The 20,068-nt window shown below is 36.8% G+C and overlaps 2 protein-coding genes across 2 annotated transcripts; both read left to right on the forward strand.

The window, feature by feature from the left end:
• Positions 1-654: 654 nt before the first annotated feature.
• Positions 655-8,567, forward strand: LOC103318172. The gene is made up of 11 exons (XM_031925685.2): positions 655-880; positions 1,048-1,363; positions 1,539-1,670; positions 3,637-3,795; positions 6,022-6,561; positions 6,624-6,707; positions 6,787-6,828; positions 6,917-7,055; positions 7,128-7,299; positions 7,365-8,329; positions 8,496-8,567. Exons 5-10 carry the CDS (start codon positions 6,026-6,028, stop codon positions 7,835-7,837), a joined length of 1,446 nt encoding a protein of 481 aa, XP_031781545.1. The 5' UTR covers positions 655-880; positions 1,048-1,363; positions 1,539-1,670; positions 3,637-3,795; positions 6,022-6,025; the 3' UTR covers positions 7,838-8,329; positions 8,496-8,567.
• Positions 8,568-10,117: 1,550 nt separating this feature from the next.
• Positions 10,118-20,011, forward strand: LOC116416634 (uncharacterized protein DDB_G0290301-like). The gene is made up of 12 exons (XM_031925632.1): positions 10,118-10,325; positions 10,615-10,999; positions 11,162-11,299; positions 13,960-14,041; positions 16,652-17,246; positions 17,330-17,408; positions 17,478-17,519; positions 17,610-17,651; positions 17,767-17,808; positions 17,892-18,030; positions 18,094-18,268; positions 18,347-20,011. Exons 5-12 carry the CDS (start codon positions 16,652-16,654, stop codon positions 18,895-18,897), a joined length of 1,665 nt encoding a protein of 554 aa, XP_031781492.1. The 5' UTR covers positions 10,118-10,325; positions 10,615-10,999; positions 11,162-11,299; positions 13,960-14,041; the 3' UTR covers positions 18,898-20,011.
• Positions 20,012-20,068: the final 57 nt, after the last annotated feature.

Raw genomic sequence — 20,068 nt, forward strand, 5'->3', positions numbered from 1 at the left:
ATCAATACCGATCATTTCTTCAACTCGAGTTTTTATGCTTATAAGTTTAAATTTAACAGCTCAAGCGATATAAATAAACAAATACTCGAGCTCTAGCGCCCTTATTGATCATATGTAAGTTTCAAACGTAAGATCCCAGGTTGAAAAAGTGTCCGAGCGGACTGAGTACCGTGCAGCTAATCGCGGCTAATGGGTTCAAAGACATTCTGTGTTTTTTTTTCTTTTCATATTGGTGCAGGTGCAGGTGAATCAATTTTTATATCAACCCGCTACTTTTTTGGGATTTTTGCCGCTCTAAATTGTAATAATAATTTATTGATGGCATTTTCACATTGAATGAACACACGATTGTACATATAAGCATATATACGTGATATTTTTATGCGCATATACGATTCGGCTTTTTCGCGCAACTGCATCAAATTTCGATTTAAAATTGATACAAGTTTAATTTTGTTTTATAAATAATTGTTAATCACTGCATAAGACTATATTACAAATTTTAAAACTTTTTGAATTGCAACGGCTTCGCGGCATCTCCAATCGGGCGTCTGCGCGCACGCGCCACACGTTTGCTCCACCCATTTTAGAAAGAGACAGACTGCTCTCCTCTCTCGCACGAAATGATCTTTATACAGCAGCAGAGTCTATATAATTCTGAAATGCGCACATATATATGTGATTTCCCCGGCTCGCGCCTATAGCGAGCGGTGGAGGGATAAAGTATAGCGGATTCTCGGAAAAACGTTCCTTTTTGCTTTTGCGACACGTGCGTTAACAGTAAAAAAACTTGTCACACTGAATAATCTTTGATAATCAAAAGTTATCAGTTACATACACTCGACAATCACCAGTGCTACCGATTAATCAACTCAATTGGGTAAGTTTGATATATTATTTTTATATATTTATTCGGAAAATTGGATAATTTGTTTATACACGCTGATTTTTAGGTTAGAAAAATCGCGCGCGTGTGCATGGGTTCTTCCGTGATAATCTAGCTTTCCGGTTTCCTTCGAATTTTTTAACGCATTCGTGTTTTTTCAGATTCCAGAAGAGGCTGCTCACCTGCATTCTTCATCGCGGTGTCCAGCAGGTCCAGAGAGAATTTATATTAATCGTTTTTCATTCTCTCTGATTCGCTTTATTCTCTCACAATAATTTCATCTCATATATCACTCATACTTTATCTCATTCTGCATTTCATTCTCATTATTCATTATATTCAATATATATTATAATACTTGATGCTAAGTCTCTTTGCCACTTTCTGTTTTTGAGCACATTGTCGATCCTGCAACATCATCAGGATCAACCTGCACGCATCGCAGCTGCCCTTGCAGTACCTGGGAAATCCAGAGAGGTAAGCAGGATTAATCCTATGTTCCCGTATAATTATATATTATATATTCAATTAATATTGTATTCCGCCTATTCCTAATTCAAATCACAATCTTTCCTCTAAAAACTTCCTCTTATTTACCTTTACTATTCCTCTTATTTTATAAAGTATGTTATAATTATAATTGTGCTCACAGATCTTGCTGAAAAGAAGTAGCAGAGGACCGACACAATCTACAAGGACAAGTGGCCTTTCAACTTGCTGCTAGGAGTTCCAGCTACTGCTGAGATCTGAGCTACTCCAAGAGGGAGATTTCACCGTCTAACCAGTGAGTGAGCCCACATATGTGATTAAAGGGCTTAAGCGATCCTGAGATGATGGCTATGATTATTAGTTTCAGCGTCATTTTTTCATTTTTATAAGTCATTTTGATAAGAACAAAATCCTTGACAGTTATTTGGACTAATGACCGTAAGCAAATCAAAATACGAGCTAGGGTCTCTGGGTCAAGATTACATCTGACTTGTTTAAGTGAAATTTAATATGGTTGGCGGTTTCAGCATATTTAATATAGTGTCTGTGTAAAATTTGAACTATGTAGCTGAAACAGAACGCCCATGGCATGAAAGTAAAAGATTTTTGGATTCGACATGAGACATGTTATGACACTTTCTCATGCCATTTGCTTACTGCTGAAGCTAGGTAGTTGAAATTTTGCACAGATATTTGATAAATCATGCAGAAACAACCAACCATATTAATTTTTACACAACTAAGTTAGTTGTAATCTTGACCTACAGACCCATGCCTGTATTTTGAATTGGCGTGGCTGATTTTATGAAAAAATTGTCGAGGTGGATCTTTGTATCAAAATGACTTGCAGAACTGTTTTGCATTCTATTTCTAGGTGTAGAAAAGTATAACTACTTCGTGTCACCTCGAGATATATTTTTTATCTTTACATTCAGGTGTACATTATATATGTTAATCAGTGCTTTTGTTAATTTATTCTGAGGTGACATGTAAAATCATTATACTATTCTACACCTAAAAATAGATTGCAGAACAGTTCTGTAAGTCAATTGGATAAGAACAAAATCCTTGACAGTTATTTGGACTAATGACCGTAAGCAAATCAAAATACGAGCTAGGGTCTCTGGGTCAAGATTACATCTGACTTGTTTAAGTGAAATTTAATATGGTTGGCGGTTTCAGCATATTTAATATAGTGTCTGTGTAAAATTTGAACTATGTAGCTGAAACAGAACGCCCATGGCATGAAAGTAAAAGATTTTTGTTTGTCGACATGAGACATGTTATGACACTTTCTCATGCCATTTGCTTTCTGCTGAAGCTAGGTAGTTGAAATTTTGCACAGATATTTGATAAATCATGCAGAAACAACCAACCATATTAATTTTTACACAACTAAGTTAGTTGTAATCTTGACCTACAGACCCATGCCTGTATTTTGAATTGGCGTGGCTGATTTTATGAAAAAATTGTCGAGGTGGATCTTTGTATCAAAATGACTTGCAGAACTGTTTTGCATTCTATTTCTGGTGTGGAAAAGTATAACTACTTTGCGTGTCACCTCGAGATATATTTTTTATCTTCACATTTAGGTGTGCACTGTATTATGCAATACTATTTTTCTTTGATACGGTTCTGCTTATCTACGGTGACATGCAAAGTAATTATACTTTTCTACACGTACAATTATAATGGAAAACGGCTGTGCAAGTCAGTTTGATAACGAGATCCTCCTTGACAACTGTGTGAAAGAATCACTATCATTAAGTCAAAATGCGTGCCCACTTATGTCAGTGATGGGTCTAAGGGTCTGGATAAAGTTTAAATGGCCATTATTATCTGTTTTCGCAGAATTTTTATATTATCTGTGTAGAATTTCAGGTCCCTAGCTGCAGTAGAAAGCACACAGCATGAAAATATAAGATTTTCAGATTTGGACTATCCGTACCAGCTACTATATACCCTTTATATTGATACTTTCTCATGCCATTTGCTTTCTGCTGAAGCTAGGTAGTTGAAATTTTGCACAGACGATATAAAAATGATGTTGAATCTGAAAATATTACTTGTTTTTACTAATTCAAGTTAATTGTAAACTTGGCCAAGAGATCCATGCCCGCATATTGGTTTGGCGAGGGTAATTTCTTCACTGAGTTGTTTTAGAGGATCTCTTTGTCATAATTACCTGTACAGCTGCATTTATATATATATTTTTTATATACAATAAAAATTATATTCTAATTTTAATTTTTCTTCCACAGCTTGCTGAAATAAAGAAGCTGCAGAGGACCACAACATCCAAGTTTCTGTCAGGAGTTCCAGCTACTACTACAACATCTGGGCTACGCCAAGGGGTAGAGTTCACCATCTGCTGATTGTGTAAACCGCCTCAAAGAATAAGCTGCGCTGATTATCGGGAAGTACGATTTTCATTTGAAATATGCATCGAATTTTAACTATGCGCAGTAGGAAGCGTTTGCAAGATTGCTCGCCTGCGTATAGAGCCGAAATATTAAGATTATATCAAAGAGCTTCCGATTATGTACCGTCGGTTCAGAATCGTTGCACCGCCATTGTAGAGCCCCCCGTCTATCGCCCGAACGAGCCGGATCTCGATGTACCCCGTCCGGTGAGCTGTCTGGATGATGGTGCGAATGAGAGGGTTATTAACAGCCCGAATGAGAGTGATCGGGACGAGAGTGAGAGTGAATGTGAATCGGTTGTATGCGACGGTTTAGAGAGCGTACACGATTTTGAAGATAGGCTGGCCACAGTTTTTGCGGAGCAGAACGTGACCCACACGCAGATCAGGGCTATCATGCAAGTGATAAAAACACACGGCTGTTTTTCGAGTATACACGTGGACCCGAGAACTATTTTAAAAACTCCAAACTACTCTGCCCCTATCACTCAAGTAGCTGGAGGCGAGTACCTTCATTTTGGCGTAGAGCAGGCTTTGCTAAAGATATTGTCTTCGACTCCCCCACATTTGCGGAAAGAGCATATCCAAATAGATTTTAGTACAGATGGTGCTTCTCTTGATAAAGTAGGTAAGATCGCTTTGTGGCCGATTCAGATCAGAATAGCAAACTTTGGCAATCGTTTTGCATCAGAGATTGTGGGAGTATTTAAAGGGAACAAAAAGCCAACGAGTGCCAAAGATTTTTTTCAACCGTTTAATCGAGATGTGCGTCAGGTTATTCAGAGCGGTGTAGATTTCATGGGTAAACATTTTTCCGTTGATTTGCGGTGCTTTGTCGCCGATGCTCCTGCTCGTTCGTTTTCGTTAGGTCACCGTTCGCATAGTTCTAGGGCTCCGTGTTCGAGATGTTGGATTCGCGGTCAAAATATACGTCCAGGAGTGATGGTGTATACGGGGGTCGATCATAGACCTCGTACACAAGAGGAATACCTTGAAAAGTTTGATACGGATCACCATAGCGTAGGTATAGATTGCCCTCTAATCGATCTCAGTCTTCACATAAATTTGGTCAAGAGTACGGTCTTCGACTATATGCACCTGGTCTGTTTGGGTGTAATGGGGAAAATTTTTCAAGGATTAGTAGATGGTAGGTTCGTCAAAACCGCTAAAATCGCTGACGCGAATCTTGTACGAATCCTCAATGATCGACTAGAGCAAGTAAAAAATTACTGCCCGCAAGATTTTGCGCGAAAACCAGTCGACATCAACCACCATGGCAAATTTAAAGCTACCGAATTGAGACAGTTGCTTTTATATACCGCTCCTGTTATCTTCAACGGTTTAGTTAATCCCGCTCTTTATTTGCATTTTCTTCTGCTTCACGCATCCATAAGAATTTTAATCAATCCTCATTTTACACCCGAGTCTGTAGCTTTCGCTGAAAAGTGCATCAAGCTCTTCGTACAAACAGCCTCTGACGTGTACGGTATAGAATTTTTATCGTATAATATTCATACTCTGTTGCATCTTGCCGATGATGTTAGGGCTTTCGGAGCGTTAGATTCCTTTTCAGCTTTCCCTTACGAAAGCAATATGATTTATTGCCGAAAATTGTGCAGGAAGCCTAGCCAGCATTTGCAACAAATTGTCAACCGCAGAGCGGAAAACTGTGGTACAGCTTCTTCGAAATGCATCGACGCGAATCTAACTAAATTCATTGGTGCTCATACGAGAGGTCCTGCACCATTGATTGATGGTTCGACTGATTACGAGCAATATAGGAAAGTAGTAACCGGAGACGTGCATTTCTCTATTCTTCGACCGGATAGTACCGTTTATCTTCGAAACGGATTTATCGGCATTATTCAAAATGTCATCAGATACGACAATTACTGCTATCTCGTTTTAAAAACTTTCGCAAAAATTGAAAATTTTTTTGATCGTCCTTGCTCTTCATCATTAATCGGAGTTTTTTTGTGCTCTACTTTAAGTACCGGTATAATAGTTGTCGGTCTCGATCAAGTCACCGATAAATGCTTTCGAATGCCGTATTGGCCGGTAGACGCTCCAACGAAAGAGGCTAAATCAAATTATTTTGTTGTTGTCAAGATCGTGTCAACTCATTTCGAGACGGAATAATAGCCTAGTATTTTATTATTCTTTCCATTGGGTATTACCTTATTCATAATCATCGCAATTTACACTTGGTTATTTTTTGTGCCAGCAAAATGTCGAAGAATACGGGCGCGATTCCAGTGGCCGCAGCCGTTTCTAAGCTGTCGGACTTGATGCCATCCACCCTCTCAAGGAGCTTCTTCTCTCAGCCCGTCAGCCAAATGGATGCGCCGCCACCTAAAAACCTTAAGAAGGAGAAGAAGAAGGACAAGAAAGGGAAAAAAAGCAAAGACAAGATGGACAAAAAAGACAAGAAAAAGAAGACGAAGCAGGATAAGCGCGCTAAACTAGAGGCGAATAAACGACTATCATCATCGCAGCCAGACGTATTGTTGTCGTCATCGTCGTCGTGGCAAACCCGTAACAACGGTTTCTCCGCGTCGCAGCCTCAACCGACCCTCAATAAGAAATTGCAGGAGCAACGAGCGTCGACATCCAAACAACAGCAACTACCGAAGCAAGGATTGTCGACACGTCCGCCGATGGATTTTCAGGAGCCAAATGCTGTAGGAATTTCAGCATCTTCCTCGACAGCTCCTCTCACCGCCCCCGATACTGCGCAAATGGCCAAGATTTTGGAGAGAATCGAGTGAGTATTAAAAATATATTTATATTAAATGAATACGATGATACATACAATTATATTTTCAGTTCGATGAATCGACGAATCGTTACCGTTGGTGCCACCGCGAGTCATCTTTCCACAAAAACTGACAATTTGGAAAACCATTCAAAGTATATTTTGTGCCATACTACTTAATAAGTATTTGTATTTATGTATTTATTATATTAATTGAATTTTATTTATTTTCAGATCAGTGGACGAAAGACTCGCCAACATAGAGAAATTAATGAGGTATTTTAACACATTTTAACAGTTTGTTTATTTATATCCTAAGTCTTTTAAGAGATTTCAACACCCTAACATTTCAATTTTTTTTCAGTTCCATGCACGAAATGCTAAAAGAAATTACTAATAGGCAGAAGCGAAAGGTGGCAGTTCGTCCTCAATATCTGCCCTTTAAAACATTGGCCGACATCCTAGCATTCAATTTTGTTGGTGCTGAGGCGTACGCTCAACTTGTAAGTATCGACATTTTTTTATGGGTATAAATTATTTTCTTACTTCTTTTTTAATTGTAAAACTTTTTTTAGGTCGACTATCTGATCAGCCTAGGTGGTGCCAATTACACCGACTCAGCGGCCAGATACATGAAGGAGTGCGTCAAGGTAGACGAAGACATCTTTCGGCATCTCACTTGGTGTTCCTCTAAAAGGGATGGTATTCTGGCGTTGAAGGAAACCGATTTTGCCAAGGCTTGCAGAGGTACGTTGAATATTTTTATTTAATGATTAATTTTATCTTAAAACTAAATTATTTTTTTTTCTCAGAGGCAATGCCGGCGGATAAGAAGACCTTGCTTGCACCACAGGACGACGATTTCGCCTCTGCCATGACCAAGTCTTTGAAAAGCGCCAAGGGAGGCTTTCGTCGTAAGATGAAGAGGCCTGCACAAAACCTTGCTCTCTACGATCAGTTGGAAGTTCAGCGTCAACGCCTTGATCTACAGCTGCAACGACAAGAGGCTAACGAGCGTGATCATCATGATGATGTAATCGGTGGTGAGGACAACGGCGCTAATGACGAGGACAACGGCGCTAATGCCGAGGACAATGGCGCTAATGCAGAGGACAACAACGACCAGCAGGAGAACGATAGCAGCGGTGACGAGAGCGACAACGGGAGCAGCGACGAGAGCAGCACAGACGATAGGAGCAGCGGCACCGAGGACGACAACAATGCACGAGTCTCCGACAGCGATGCCACCGATATTTTTAGAGAAACCCATTCTAATTATTTATAATCAGCTATTTCACTCACTCACTCACTTACTCACTCACTCACACACTCACTCACTCGCTCACTCATTCACTTACTTCTTATTATATTTAACAAATTTATTTATTTTCAGCTAAAAAGTACACATGTTGCCTTTTATAATGCATTGTTTTAGTTTTTTCGTGCACATGTGAACTTTTTAACGTTCTCTGACATTTTAGTTCAACGTTATGTTTATTTTGTTTTATTTATATTTCATTTAAATAGAAAAAATGTCAGGGGGCGTACACGGAGGGGCTACAGCCGTGGATGAGCCTCACGGAGAGAGGCGAGGTCGGGGCCTCTCTCACCACCCCCCTTAAAAAACCCTTATTATTCATTCTATTTAATATTGTAATACGTTTTAGTAATCCATTCTGCCACTTTCTGTTTTCGAGCCGATCGTCGATCCTGCTGCATCATAATCAAGATCAACCTGCATGCATCGTAGCCCTTGCAGTACCTGGGAAATCTAGAGGTAAGCAGGTTTAATCCTAAGTTCCCGTATAATTATATATTAAATTCATTTTGTATTCCTATTCCCCATCATTCAAATCACAATCTTTCAAACTCTTAACATTTCCTCTTATTTACCTTTAACCATTATTTTATAAAGCATGTTCTAATTTTAATTGTGCTTACAGAGCTTGCTGAAGAAGCTGCAGAGGACCACACACAATCTGCAAGAACAACAGCTGGACTTCCAACATTCTGCAAGGAGTTCCAGGCTGGATGGAGCCATTTGCTTTCTGCTTCAGCTAGGTAGTTTAATTTTTAGCACAGATACGGAGAGAGGCGAGGTCGGGCCTCTCTCACCACCCCCTTTAAAAAAGCCTTACTTATTATTTATTAATAGAATGATTTCTTTTTCAGCAGCAAATGTAGCCACAATATCATGAGCTGGACCGAGCACGAAAGAAGCAGTACTAGCAGCAGCTGCTTTTTCATCTCGCAGATGGAAGAGTTACCCCAGGAATCCATCAACGAAGAAGAGGATTATATAGCGATAGATTCATGATTTTGTTATTGTACTTATTTATGTTAGTAATAATTACTTAAATATTCGATATTTTGTAAAATAACGCGATGTTAAATCTTTATTTAATTTGTTATTGTTAATATTGCGCTTTTAAATATTCATTGTATTTATAATTATAATTATTTCAATAAATGTTTATAAAATATTATAATAATTTGTCTGCAAGTCATTTATTGGAGGCTCATATCCTCCAATAAATGCGGGCAGGCGTTTCCGAGAATTCCGGAAAATGCCTGCAACAATAAGCGGGCACGGAATCCCGGAAATGCCGGAAAATGCCCGCACAATACCCGCACGAACCCCCGCATATTGTCTGCACACGGTCGGCACGCGTGCGAATTAAAAGCAAATTAAAAAAAAATGCAAGCACGATGCCGCCAAATTGACTGCATGCACTCGCCACAATGTCCGCATAAGGCTTGCACGCATGCAGCATTTCAGAGCACGCTTGCAGTCACAATGCTCTTCACATGCTCGTCATATGACTGGTTTCTGCACAGGTACCTGGCAGTCACGCGTGACGGCCTTTTGGAGCACGCTGGACGGTCCTGTGACCACACTGTGACCGCATAATGTTATCTGCCCAGATAACATCCCGTGCCGAGCATTTTAGGGTCACGCGTGACGAGCACGCGTGCTGTCTCTGTGCCGTCGGTGTGACGACAATTGTGGAAAAATTTTTGGCCGACATATGTATTCGGCATAATGCTGGCACATTGTGGGCACGCCGTGAGGTAAAATTCGAAATTTCGTGGCGGCATTTTGCAAGCATTTCGATAGCCCACGGGGGATTTATGCAATTTTGTGTTTTAAACATTTTCAACAATGATTCCGTCCAATGCAATGCCTTTAGACATAAAATAGATACTCAAGATGAATAATTGTCCATGAATTATTGTTGTAACACTATTTGAACAAAATATATATTCATATAAATGGGTTATGCAATTTTACAATCATACGATGAAACGCATACAACATAATATGCACACAAATAATTTATTATATTATTATTTATAAATAATTAATCGAGTTTATTTATAAATTTATTGTTTATTTGCAATTATTAAAAAAATTATGAAAATTGTTGAACAAGAGCAAGTTGGGCAAAAGTAATATATTTTTAATTATTAATAGTCGCATAATTACAACATTTTAAGAGCAATAACAATAGCTATATATGAATTATTAATTTATCAAACAATCGATTAAGCCAAGTTTCCGTATCAGTTTGATTTGAATTTGGCGCTGATCATGTGATTCCAACGTTTATATATCCTTTACGTACGGCAACGTTGCCGGGTACCCGACGATTTCCGATCCTTTTTGCTTCAACGGCTTGCACGTTAACAGCAAAAATATTTGTTGCCTCAATAATAGTTGATTAACAATAATTATTGAGTGTTTCAACAACTACATCAATAAAGCGCCTTTGGTAAGTGAATATATAACTTTAATAATGCTTTTTTTATGATAAATATGACGCAGATATAGGTGGTTATCGGTTAGGAAAGGTCATGTCCGTTTATCTTTTTGTTTCCGTGTTTAATGCATAAATACGTATAAAATTAGTGATATTAACCTACTAACTAATAAATTATTAATTTAAGATACTAATTAACTAAAGTTAAAAGCTTTGATAAACACATATGCAAAACTCATAAAAAAGCAAGGAGAATTCGAGGTTATGTTGCCGAAATTCTTTACGGTGTCTTTACGTACAGTTTCAGATATTCGAGAGATCCAAAGCTACCTCCTGGGGCACCTGCTGTACCATCCTTGGCATCATATCATCAGAGGCTGAGAAGGCACTAGGGTCCAGGAAGCACTGCAGATACTCTTGCTTTCTTTCTTTCTTTCTTTCTTTCTTTCTTTCATTCTTTCATTCTTTCATTCATTCGCTTTCTTTCTTTTATTCTTTCTTTGAAAATAATATTCTTGTCTTATTTTATTCATTTTGCAATAAGTAATATTCGCTTTTCTAAAGTATTTTCTTTTTATCGAGGTAAAATCTTGTTGGGAATTGCTGAACGCAGCACAACATCTCTCTCATTGAAAAGCAAGTGCACGGGAACTTCATTAAAGGAAGCAGTTAGAACATCAAAAAAGGTACAGAAAATAAATAAAATTATCTCTTGTAATATTTATATATTACTGTTGATTCATTATGTATTTAATGCATTTTTACTTCCCTTAGGTTACATTAATATGTATATTTTTCATTAGGATGTTCAAACTATTCTATATTCTAATAAAATTGGATTTATATAGGTCGAAGACTTTAGAGTACGGATATCCATCTGCTCATCAAGTCCATCAAATTGCCAACTTGATGGTCAGCTAGGAGTACACAGGTCATCGACTGGCTACATATCAACACCAACTCTTAAAGAATTGGCTTTGAAAGCTGTAAGGGTAACTTTTTTGTTATTCATTAGATTTTAAGTAACTTGGCAAAGCTAGCCATATTACAATTTATTTGTTTATCTAGCTCTATTAGAAAGTTTACCTGTAGACTTGGACACGGATTTTCAATTTCTGACTGAGATTTCTTATCACTGTTGCTATATGAGATCAGATCGATTATTTTTAAGAAATCTCAGTATCTCAGCGGCAATTATTATTAATAATTACTGTTACAGACAAATTTATTATAAGTGTCTGTAGTTACAAATGCAGTAAGAAAGAATAATATAAGTCACTGTGGCTGAGAGATCCACTTCAACGATGATTTTAAAGAAATTTCAGTCAAAATCTGAAAATCCGTGTCCAAGTCTATAGGTAAACTTTATAACAGAGTCAATTTATCAAAACCGTTCAATATAGCTAGCTTTGTTATGTTATTTAAAACATGTGTACAAAATTTCAGACCTGTATGGTCAAAAACATTTAAATGGCAAGGTCTTGAACTTTTTCTTTTATGTTTCCATGGTCAATAGATTAGCATGACAGCTAAGTGTTGGCAAGGCTACTGTTTCAATTATTTTTCTACTAGGGCTTTGTAATTTTGTACACAGGTTTTAAATATTATAACATAGGTAGCTATGTAGAAAGTTTTTTGTTTTATTGACTCTGTTACAAAGATTACTTGTAGACTTGGACACGGCTCTTCAGTTTGTGTATATCATTTCTTAAAAGAAGTGATAACGAGTACCTCTAATCAGGGACCGATTCTATTGTTTTTTACTGAAATTTTAAGTGCAGAAACTTTCAAAAACTTTGCTTCTTGATCAGTAAATAAATTAGAAGTCTGAATTTTATGTATATGTGTATAATACATACATATAAGCACAGTTCAAAGTGGCAATTATTATTGAATATTGCTGTTACAAAAACTTTATTATAAGTTTCTGTACTTAAAAATGCAGTAAAAAAGAATAATATAAGTCACTGTGGCTGAGAGATCTACTTCATCCATGATTTTAAAAAAATTTCAGTCAAAATCTGAAAATCCGTGTCCAAGTCTATAGGTAAACTTTATAACAGAGTCAATTTATCAAAACCGTTCAATATAGCTAGCTTTGTTATGTTATTTAAAACATGTGTACAAAATTTCAGACCTCTATGGTCAAAAACATTTAAATGGCAAGGTCTTGAACTTTTTCTTTTGTTTCCACGGTCAATAGATTAGCATGACAGCTAAGTGTTGGCAAGGCTACTGTTCCAATTATTTTTCTGCTAGGGCTTTGTAATTTTGTACACAGGTTTTAAATAACATAACATAGGTAGCCATGTAGAAAGTTTTTTGTTTTATTGACTCTGTTATATAGTTTATCTGTAGGCTTGGACACGGCTCTTCAGTTTGTGTATATCATAAGTGCAAAAACTTTCAAAAACTTTGCTGAATATTGCTGTTACAAAAACTTTATTGTAAGTTTCTGTACTTAAAAACACAGTAAAAAACAATAATAGAAATCACTGTGGTTTAGCGTTCCTCTTGATCACTCCTTTCAAGAAATGATGTACGTAAACTGAAGAGCCGTGTCCAAGTGTACAGATAATGTTTGTAACAGAGACAATATAACAAAAAATTTCAATGTATCTAGCTTTCTTATGTCATTTAAAACATGTGTACAAAATTTCTGATCATTACGGTCAATATTTAAATGGCAAGGTCTTAATCTTTTTTCATGTTTCCACGGTTAATATAGGTTATCATTACAACTACATGTTGACAGGCTTGCTGTTTTAATTCTTTTACTGCTAGAGCTTTGAAATTTTGTCCAGAGGTTTTAAATTATATAACAATGTTAGCTACGTATAAAGTATTTTGTTTTATTGTCTCTGTTATATAGTTTAGCTATAGACTTGTACCCGGCTTTTCGATTTAGACATTTAATTTCTTAAAAAGATTAATAAAGAAATTCTCTTGGCCACAGTGACTTATAATATTGTTTTAACCGTATCTGTAAGTATAGAAACTAGTAATAACTTTGCCTGTCCTTCAATACATAAAAAATGTCTCAATTTTATGCATATGTATACATATAAGATGTACATAGAGGCATAAGTGGTTTCAAGCCTGCTATTTCAATTCTTTTTCTGCTAGAGCTTTGAAATTTTGTACACAGGTTTTAAATAACATAACATAGGTAGCTATGTAGAAAGTTTTTTGTTTAATTGTCTCTGTTACAAAGATTACTTGTAGACTTGGATACGAATTTTCAGCATTTGCCATTTACTATAGCAATGATTGATGAAGAGTATCTCTAAGCCACAGCGACTCCTGCTATTATATTTTACTGCATTTTTCAGTGCAGAAACTCATAATAACTTTGCTTCTTGCTCAGTATATTTTTTAAAATAATTGTGAAATAGTATCTTTCAGCTGCAGGGATTTATATTATTGTTTGTTACTGTGTTTTTAAGTACAGAAACTCATAGTAACATTGCCTGTTACTTAGTGTAGTGTATATATATATATATATATATATTTGCGCACTTGAAAATGTCAATTTTGCCTTATATGCTGAGCAACAGGCAAAGTTAACCTGTTGACCTACACCTTTTTGGATTTTGAAGCAGTCAATATTTTTATTAATTATTAAACGTTTCATTTGTTATACCAGGTTTCGCAGTAGCTGTGCCAGGAGAGTGTAATCTACGGCGTGTTCGAATATTGCTGTTTAACTTCAAGGCATCGACTGCAAGGTTTTATATTATATTATTATATACTTACAATAATATAGTTTTTCCCAAAGTTATTTCTTAATATTAACTCGCAATTATTATTCATTTTCCAAAATGTATGCAATACGATCAATGCGTACTAGAAAACCGTTAGAATCTTGCTCTCGTGATTATCAAGTACGTATGAAAAAATTATTTAGTAAAGCTCGGTTCGATTATATACAAAGCTTAGTGGTTGAAAATGTTCCTCAAGTAGAAGCCGCGGTCGATACTTTTCAATTTGATTCTTCGGAAGATGCGCAGGATTTATCGAATGAACGGATCAATTTTAACGAAAACTCGTGCTCAATGGAGAGTGATGATCCGATGGATGTAGATTGTGATTCAGACAATGACCGTGCAATAATGGACGATGGTAATTCGATCTCATCTTCCTCCACTTTTGAGAAATGTGACGAAACCGTTGAAGATTTCGAAGATAGGCTTGCTTCGGTGTTCACTGAGCAAAATATGTCCCATACGCAAATAAGAGCTGTGTTACTAGCTATTAAAAGTCACAAATGTTTCTCCACTTTGCACATTGATCCTCGAACTATTTTAAAGACCCCAGCTTATTCTTTGCCTATTGAAAAGGTAGCTGGAGGCGAATATCTCCATTTAGGTGTAGAAACAGGTATTCTTCATATTCTTAGTGTAACTCCTGCGCATATGATTCCCGATTTAATTGAACTCGATTTCAGTACAGATGAGGCTTCACTGGATAAAGCGAGTAAAATTCTAATGTGGCCTATACAAGTTCGTATAGCTAATATCCTCGATAGCTCCCCAGAAATCGTGGGTATATTTCAGGAAACAAAAAAGCCTACGAGTGCTACCGAATTTCTCAAACCATTCACTGATGAGTTACTCTCCCTTTTGCAAAATGGTATTGAATTTTGTGGACAACAAAAATTTTTGCATTTGAGGTGTTTCATAGCCGATGCACCGGCTCGATCGTTTATTCATGGTCATCGAGGACACAATAGTAAAGCTCCTTGTTCCAAATGTCATGTCGTAGGTGAATCTATTCGTTCAGGGGTGATAGCGTACAAAGGAACCAATCATGCTCCACGTACGCATGATGAATATTCGTCAATGATGGACCTTGATCATCATAATGGACCATCAGCTATTGCTTCTCTCCCATTTGACTTGGTGTCCAATGTAGTATTCGACTACATGCACCTGGTATGTCTCGGCCTTATGGAAAAAATTCTGCAAGGAATAATCGATGGTAGATTCGTACAATCAGCCAAGTTGAGCAAACCGTTTGTCGAAGTGTTGATAGATCGTCTCGAACAAGTTAAAAGTTACTGTCCACAGGATTTTGCTCGCAAGCCTGTCAGTATTGACAAGCATAGCAAATTTAAAGCCACCGAGCACAGGCAGATACTTCTATACAGTGGTCCGGTTGTATTCATTGGCTTGGTAAATCCTGCAGTTTACAATCACTTTCTTCTCCTTCACACTGCTATAAGAATTTTGGCGAATCCTTCTTCCACAATGGAATCTATCGATTACGCAGATAAGTGCATAAAACTATTTGTTGAAATGGCTTCTGATGTGTATGGCGTGGAATTTCTGTCGTACAATACTCATGCTTTATTGCACCTTCCTGATGATGTTAGATCTTTCGGTCCATTAGATAATTTCTCTGCGTTTCCCTACGAGAATAACATGACTTATTGTCGAAAGTTATGCCGTAAGCCAAATCAACATTTGCAACAGATTGCAAAGAGGACAGCTGAATGCGTTCGTACAGCATCGAAGAAATATGTTGATCCCTCAACGCTAAAATTTATTGGCTGTCATGCGAGAGGACCAACTCCCCCAATCGAACATTCTAATAAGTGTTACAACCAATATAAAAAGATTGTAACAGGCTCGATACACTTGTCCACTTTAAAACAGGATAGTACTGTTATTTTGCGAAACAAATCCATTGGTGTAATTCAGAATGTTTTCGAATGCAACAATAAGTGCTACCTTCTTCTACAGCTTTTTAAAAAAGTCGACAATTTTTATAATCTTCCGTGCGCTTCATCATTAGTCAATGTTTTTCTTTGTTCAGCACCCGCTACTGAATTTGTTTTTGTGAGGCTCCAGCAAGTCGCAGGTAAATGCTTTCGAATGCCGTATTGGACTAACGGAAACACAACCAAAGAATGCAACTCTCAACATTTTATCGTTGCAGTTATCATGTCCAAGCACTTTCTCAATTAACTTATAATTTTGATTTTTTTTTCGCACAAGCCGTTCAAACATTTTTTACCCTCGTATACATTTTTTAGTTTCATGGATTGTTATTTGTAAATTCATATTTTTTGTTTAGTTTGTTGTATGAAGTGGCCGTAAATGTGCATTTTACCAATTTAGCAAATTTTTAAAATCAATTTTACGCTTACTGCGTCGGAAAATATTGTTCGATGGACGCGTTTAATTCGATATTCTGCAATAGTTTTGATTTCGCACTCGTGCAAACCTCACGCTCATGCTGAAATTAATACTTTCTCACTTGTATAGAAATATATTATACTGAAGTTCAGTTTCGACTTTTTACTTGCTTTTTTGAATTTACGTGCTCGCCCTCAGATGAACAAAAAACAACAGAAGAACTTGGGAGCTTCTCCTGTCGATGAAGCCAATGCCAATCTCTTGGGGAGAATGAATGTGATGAACCAAGAGCAGCTTAATAACCAGCCGAAACTGACATGGCAGCAGCAGCAGCAGCAGCAGAAGCAAGAGGAGCAACAAAGAAATAACAAGAAAGAGGGAAAGGTAGTGCAACATAATCAGAAACACCAAGGAACTGGAAGTATGCACAATAGACCGACGCAAGGAGGAAACTCGCAACAGGGACAGAAAACGCAAGGAGGAAACTCGCAACAGGGACAGAAAACGCAAGGAAGAAACTCGCAAAAGGGACAGAAATTGCAAGGAGGAAACTCGCAACATTGGCAGAAGTCGCAAGGAACTGTTAGCATGCAATGTCAGAGACAGAATCAAGGAGAAAAGCCACCGCAACATCTCAATAAGCCAGGGAGAAAAACGCAAACGGAAGGACAGAAAAACTACGGAAATACGCAAGAAGATAAGGCAGAATTACAGCACTCATTTCGTTCGCAAACAGCATTGACATCACAACATCAACAACAACAACAACAACAACAACAACAACAATATAACGGTAACTACAATAATACAGGTTCAATATATATCGGGCTGTAACATGTATACACATTTTTTTTCATACTGCTTTATTCATTTTAGATCATCGATACCGTACGCCGCAAAATACAGGAACAGCAGCAGTGGAAATGTCTATCAAGGAATTGTCAAAGACTACACAGTAAGTTCAACGTGGTTTCCTTTCTTTTTATATAACACTTATAACAATCGATTCATGCATTGCTTATAGATCGATGAACAAAAGAATAGTCCGTCTAGAGGCATCGATTAGGTAAATATACTTGTGTATATGCTGCACTATTGCGTATATACGTTGTAATATAAATCTCTGTATAAATGACAAAAATATTTTATTTTACAGTGCTGTAAAATCCAGTCAGGAAGAGCTGAAGAACGATGTAAGGTACTTCGTAGTGTTATTTTTATGATATTATAAACAATAACACAATGTAATATACTATAACAATGTAATGTAATAACAATGTATTAATAAATTAAATTTTTCATTTTCGTTTTAGGTCGATCAACAAAAAGGTCGTCGATGTCCAGACATTAGCAACGTATGTGTCGGCAATACTGTTGCAATTTTTTGAACAATAAGTCACATTAATATAATTTTTTTTTTATGTTTGTTTTGTTTTAGATCCATTCATAAAATGTTGACAGACATCAGAAAGCATCAATCTTCCAAGGCGACAACAAAACCTGTTTTCTTGCCGTTCAAGTCCTGCGCGGATCTACTAGCATTCGACAATACCACGGACGAGCAGTTTGACGACTGCGTAAGTAGAATTGAATTTTTTAAATCAATTAATGTATTTCTTCATCTCTAATATTTATTTCAGGTAAGCTACTTGGAATATATCAAAGGAGTTACTGCATCAGATTCAGCAGCAAAATTTTTCAAAGCCTGCTTTGTTGTCAATGAAGATATTTTCCGCAATCTCACATGGACCGGCTCAAAAACTAACCAAGACCTCATGGCACTAAAGGATACTCGTTTTTCGACAGCTTGCCTAAGTACATTTATTGTTATTGTATGCTTAAAAATCATAAAATATTTTAGAAAATGCATTATTAACGTTTTATTAATTACAGATGCAATGCCGTATAATAAGGATACACTGACGAAGCCAACGGAGGATGATTTCGTCAAGGCTATGACAAAAGCCCTCAAGAGTGCCAAAGAGAGCTTTCGCCGCACTGGCATCCTGGTACGTCGTCCGATTCAAAACCAGAATCACCAGGATTCTCCACCGCCTAAGCGACTTCGCCGTCATAACGAGCCAGCTATCGTCGACAATGCGCCACGCTTCGACGGAGAGAACGAAGAAAAGTTCAGCGATAACGACTTTCATGAGACCATCTACTGGAACAACAACAACAACCTGGATAACCAGATGTTCGATGACTTGAACGAAGAAAACGGTGACAACCTGAACTTGGATCCCAAGACACAAGACGACGACTTTGAGGAGAACGACACCGAGGATCCGAACTTAGAACAAAATGAAAATGAAGAAGATGCTGAAGGAGATGAAGAAGATGCTGAAGAATATCAAGAAGATGCTGAAGAATATCAAGAAGATGCTGAAGGAGTTAAAGAAGATGCTCAAGAAGATGAAGAAGAAGAGAATATATTTTCGTAAATTAAGATAAGTATTCTTTCATTTATTATTTATATTTATTTCATAACTTTTCTTTCTCACCAAGCTCATTCACACTATTACTAAAAATAGTTTTAGTTTCCCATTCTTCGTTTTTTTTTTATTTTCAAATTAGTTTAAATAGATGTGAAAGGGCTTTGGAGGGCTTAATTTCATAACCCAACTTTTGTTTCAGTTATATAAAAAATACACGTTAGTTTTAGGTATGCTTTATTATTTCTTACTATTAGTGTTTAACGTGTATTTTTTATCATAACGCTTTTTCACATTTTTATTACAAGTATATGTTTTTATTTGCTTCATTTATTATTAGTTATAAAAGATGTGAGAAAGCGTTGGAGGGGCTAGTATTGTGGATGAGCCTCACAGAGACGGGCGAGGTCGGGGCCCGCTCATACCTAATAAACAAAATTTGATTTTCAGCTTTTGATAGACATCTCATCCATTGTAAGAAATATATATTTCTATATCTATTATATAATATAAGTGTCTAATATTTATTCTTACAGGTGCTCCAAGTGATCAGTATTTTACATTCCTTTTTTTAAAATAATTAATATTTTACAGGTTTCATATAGCACAGCAGGTACGCACACCTATCATTTTTGGGATGAATAAATAGCCATCAACGATTTGGAATTTGAAATCAGATGAGTATATTCAACATTCTTTAATAATGCATGTAATGATAGAATTATAGCTTGTGTCTGTTTATTTGCAGCAGCAGTAGCAACAGCAACAGCAGCAGCAGAATCAACAGGATTTGTTTGAGCAATGGAGCACATTACGTTGCAGCAACGGTGCCACGAAAAGCAACAGCAGCAGCAACATTATACCTCGAAAAGAAGCAGCAACAGCAGTACCTCAAAGAGCACCAGCAGCAGCAGTGCAATATATTTTTATAGAGATGCAGAAGCCCATACCAAGACGAATGTGTCCGGTGGTAGCTTCTCAAGTAGGGTGTAGCAAAAAAATCATTTGTAAACGATGTATTAGAATGTGAGGGCTTAGCTCAGATTGCTACAATATTTCAATTAATTGTAGATTTCTTTTTTATTAACGTATTTTTTAATTATTATTGATGTATTCTTATTTCATTGCGTTAAGTTTTATATTATGCATATGTAATTGCAATTGTATGTTACTTTTTATT

The sequence above is a fragment of the Nasonia vitripennis genome (assembly GCF_009193385.2).
Source record: "Nasonia vitripennis strain AsymCx chromosome 3 unlocalized genomic scaffold, Nvit_psr_1.1 chr3_random0004, whole genome shotgun sequence".
NCBI classification, from domain to species: Eukaryota; Metazoa; Arthropoda; class Insecta; order Hymenoptera; family Pteromalidae; genus Nasonia; species Nasonia vitripennis.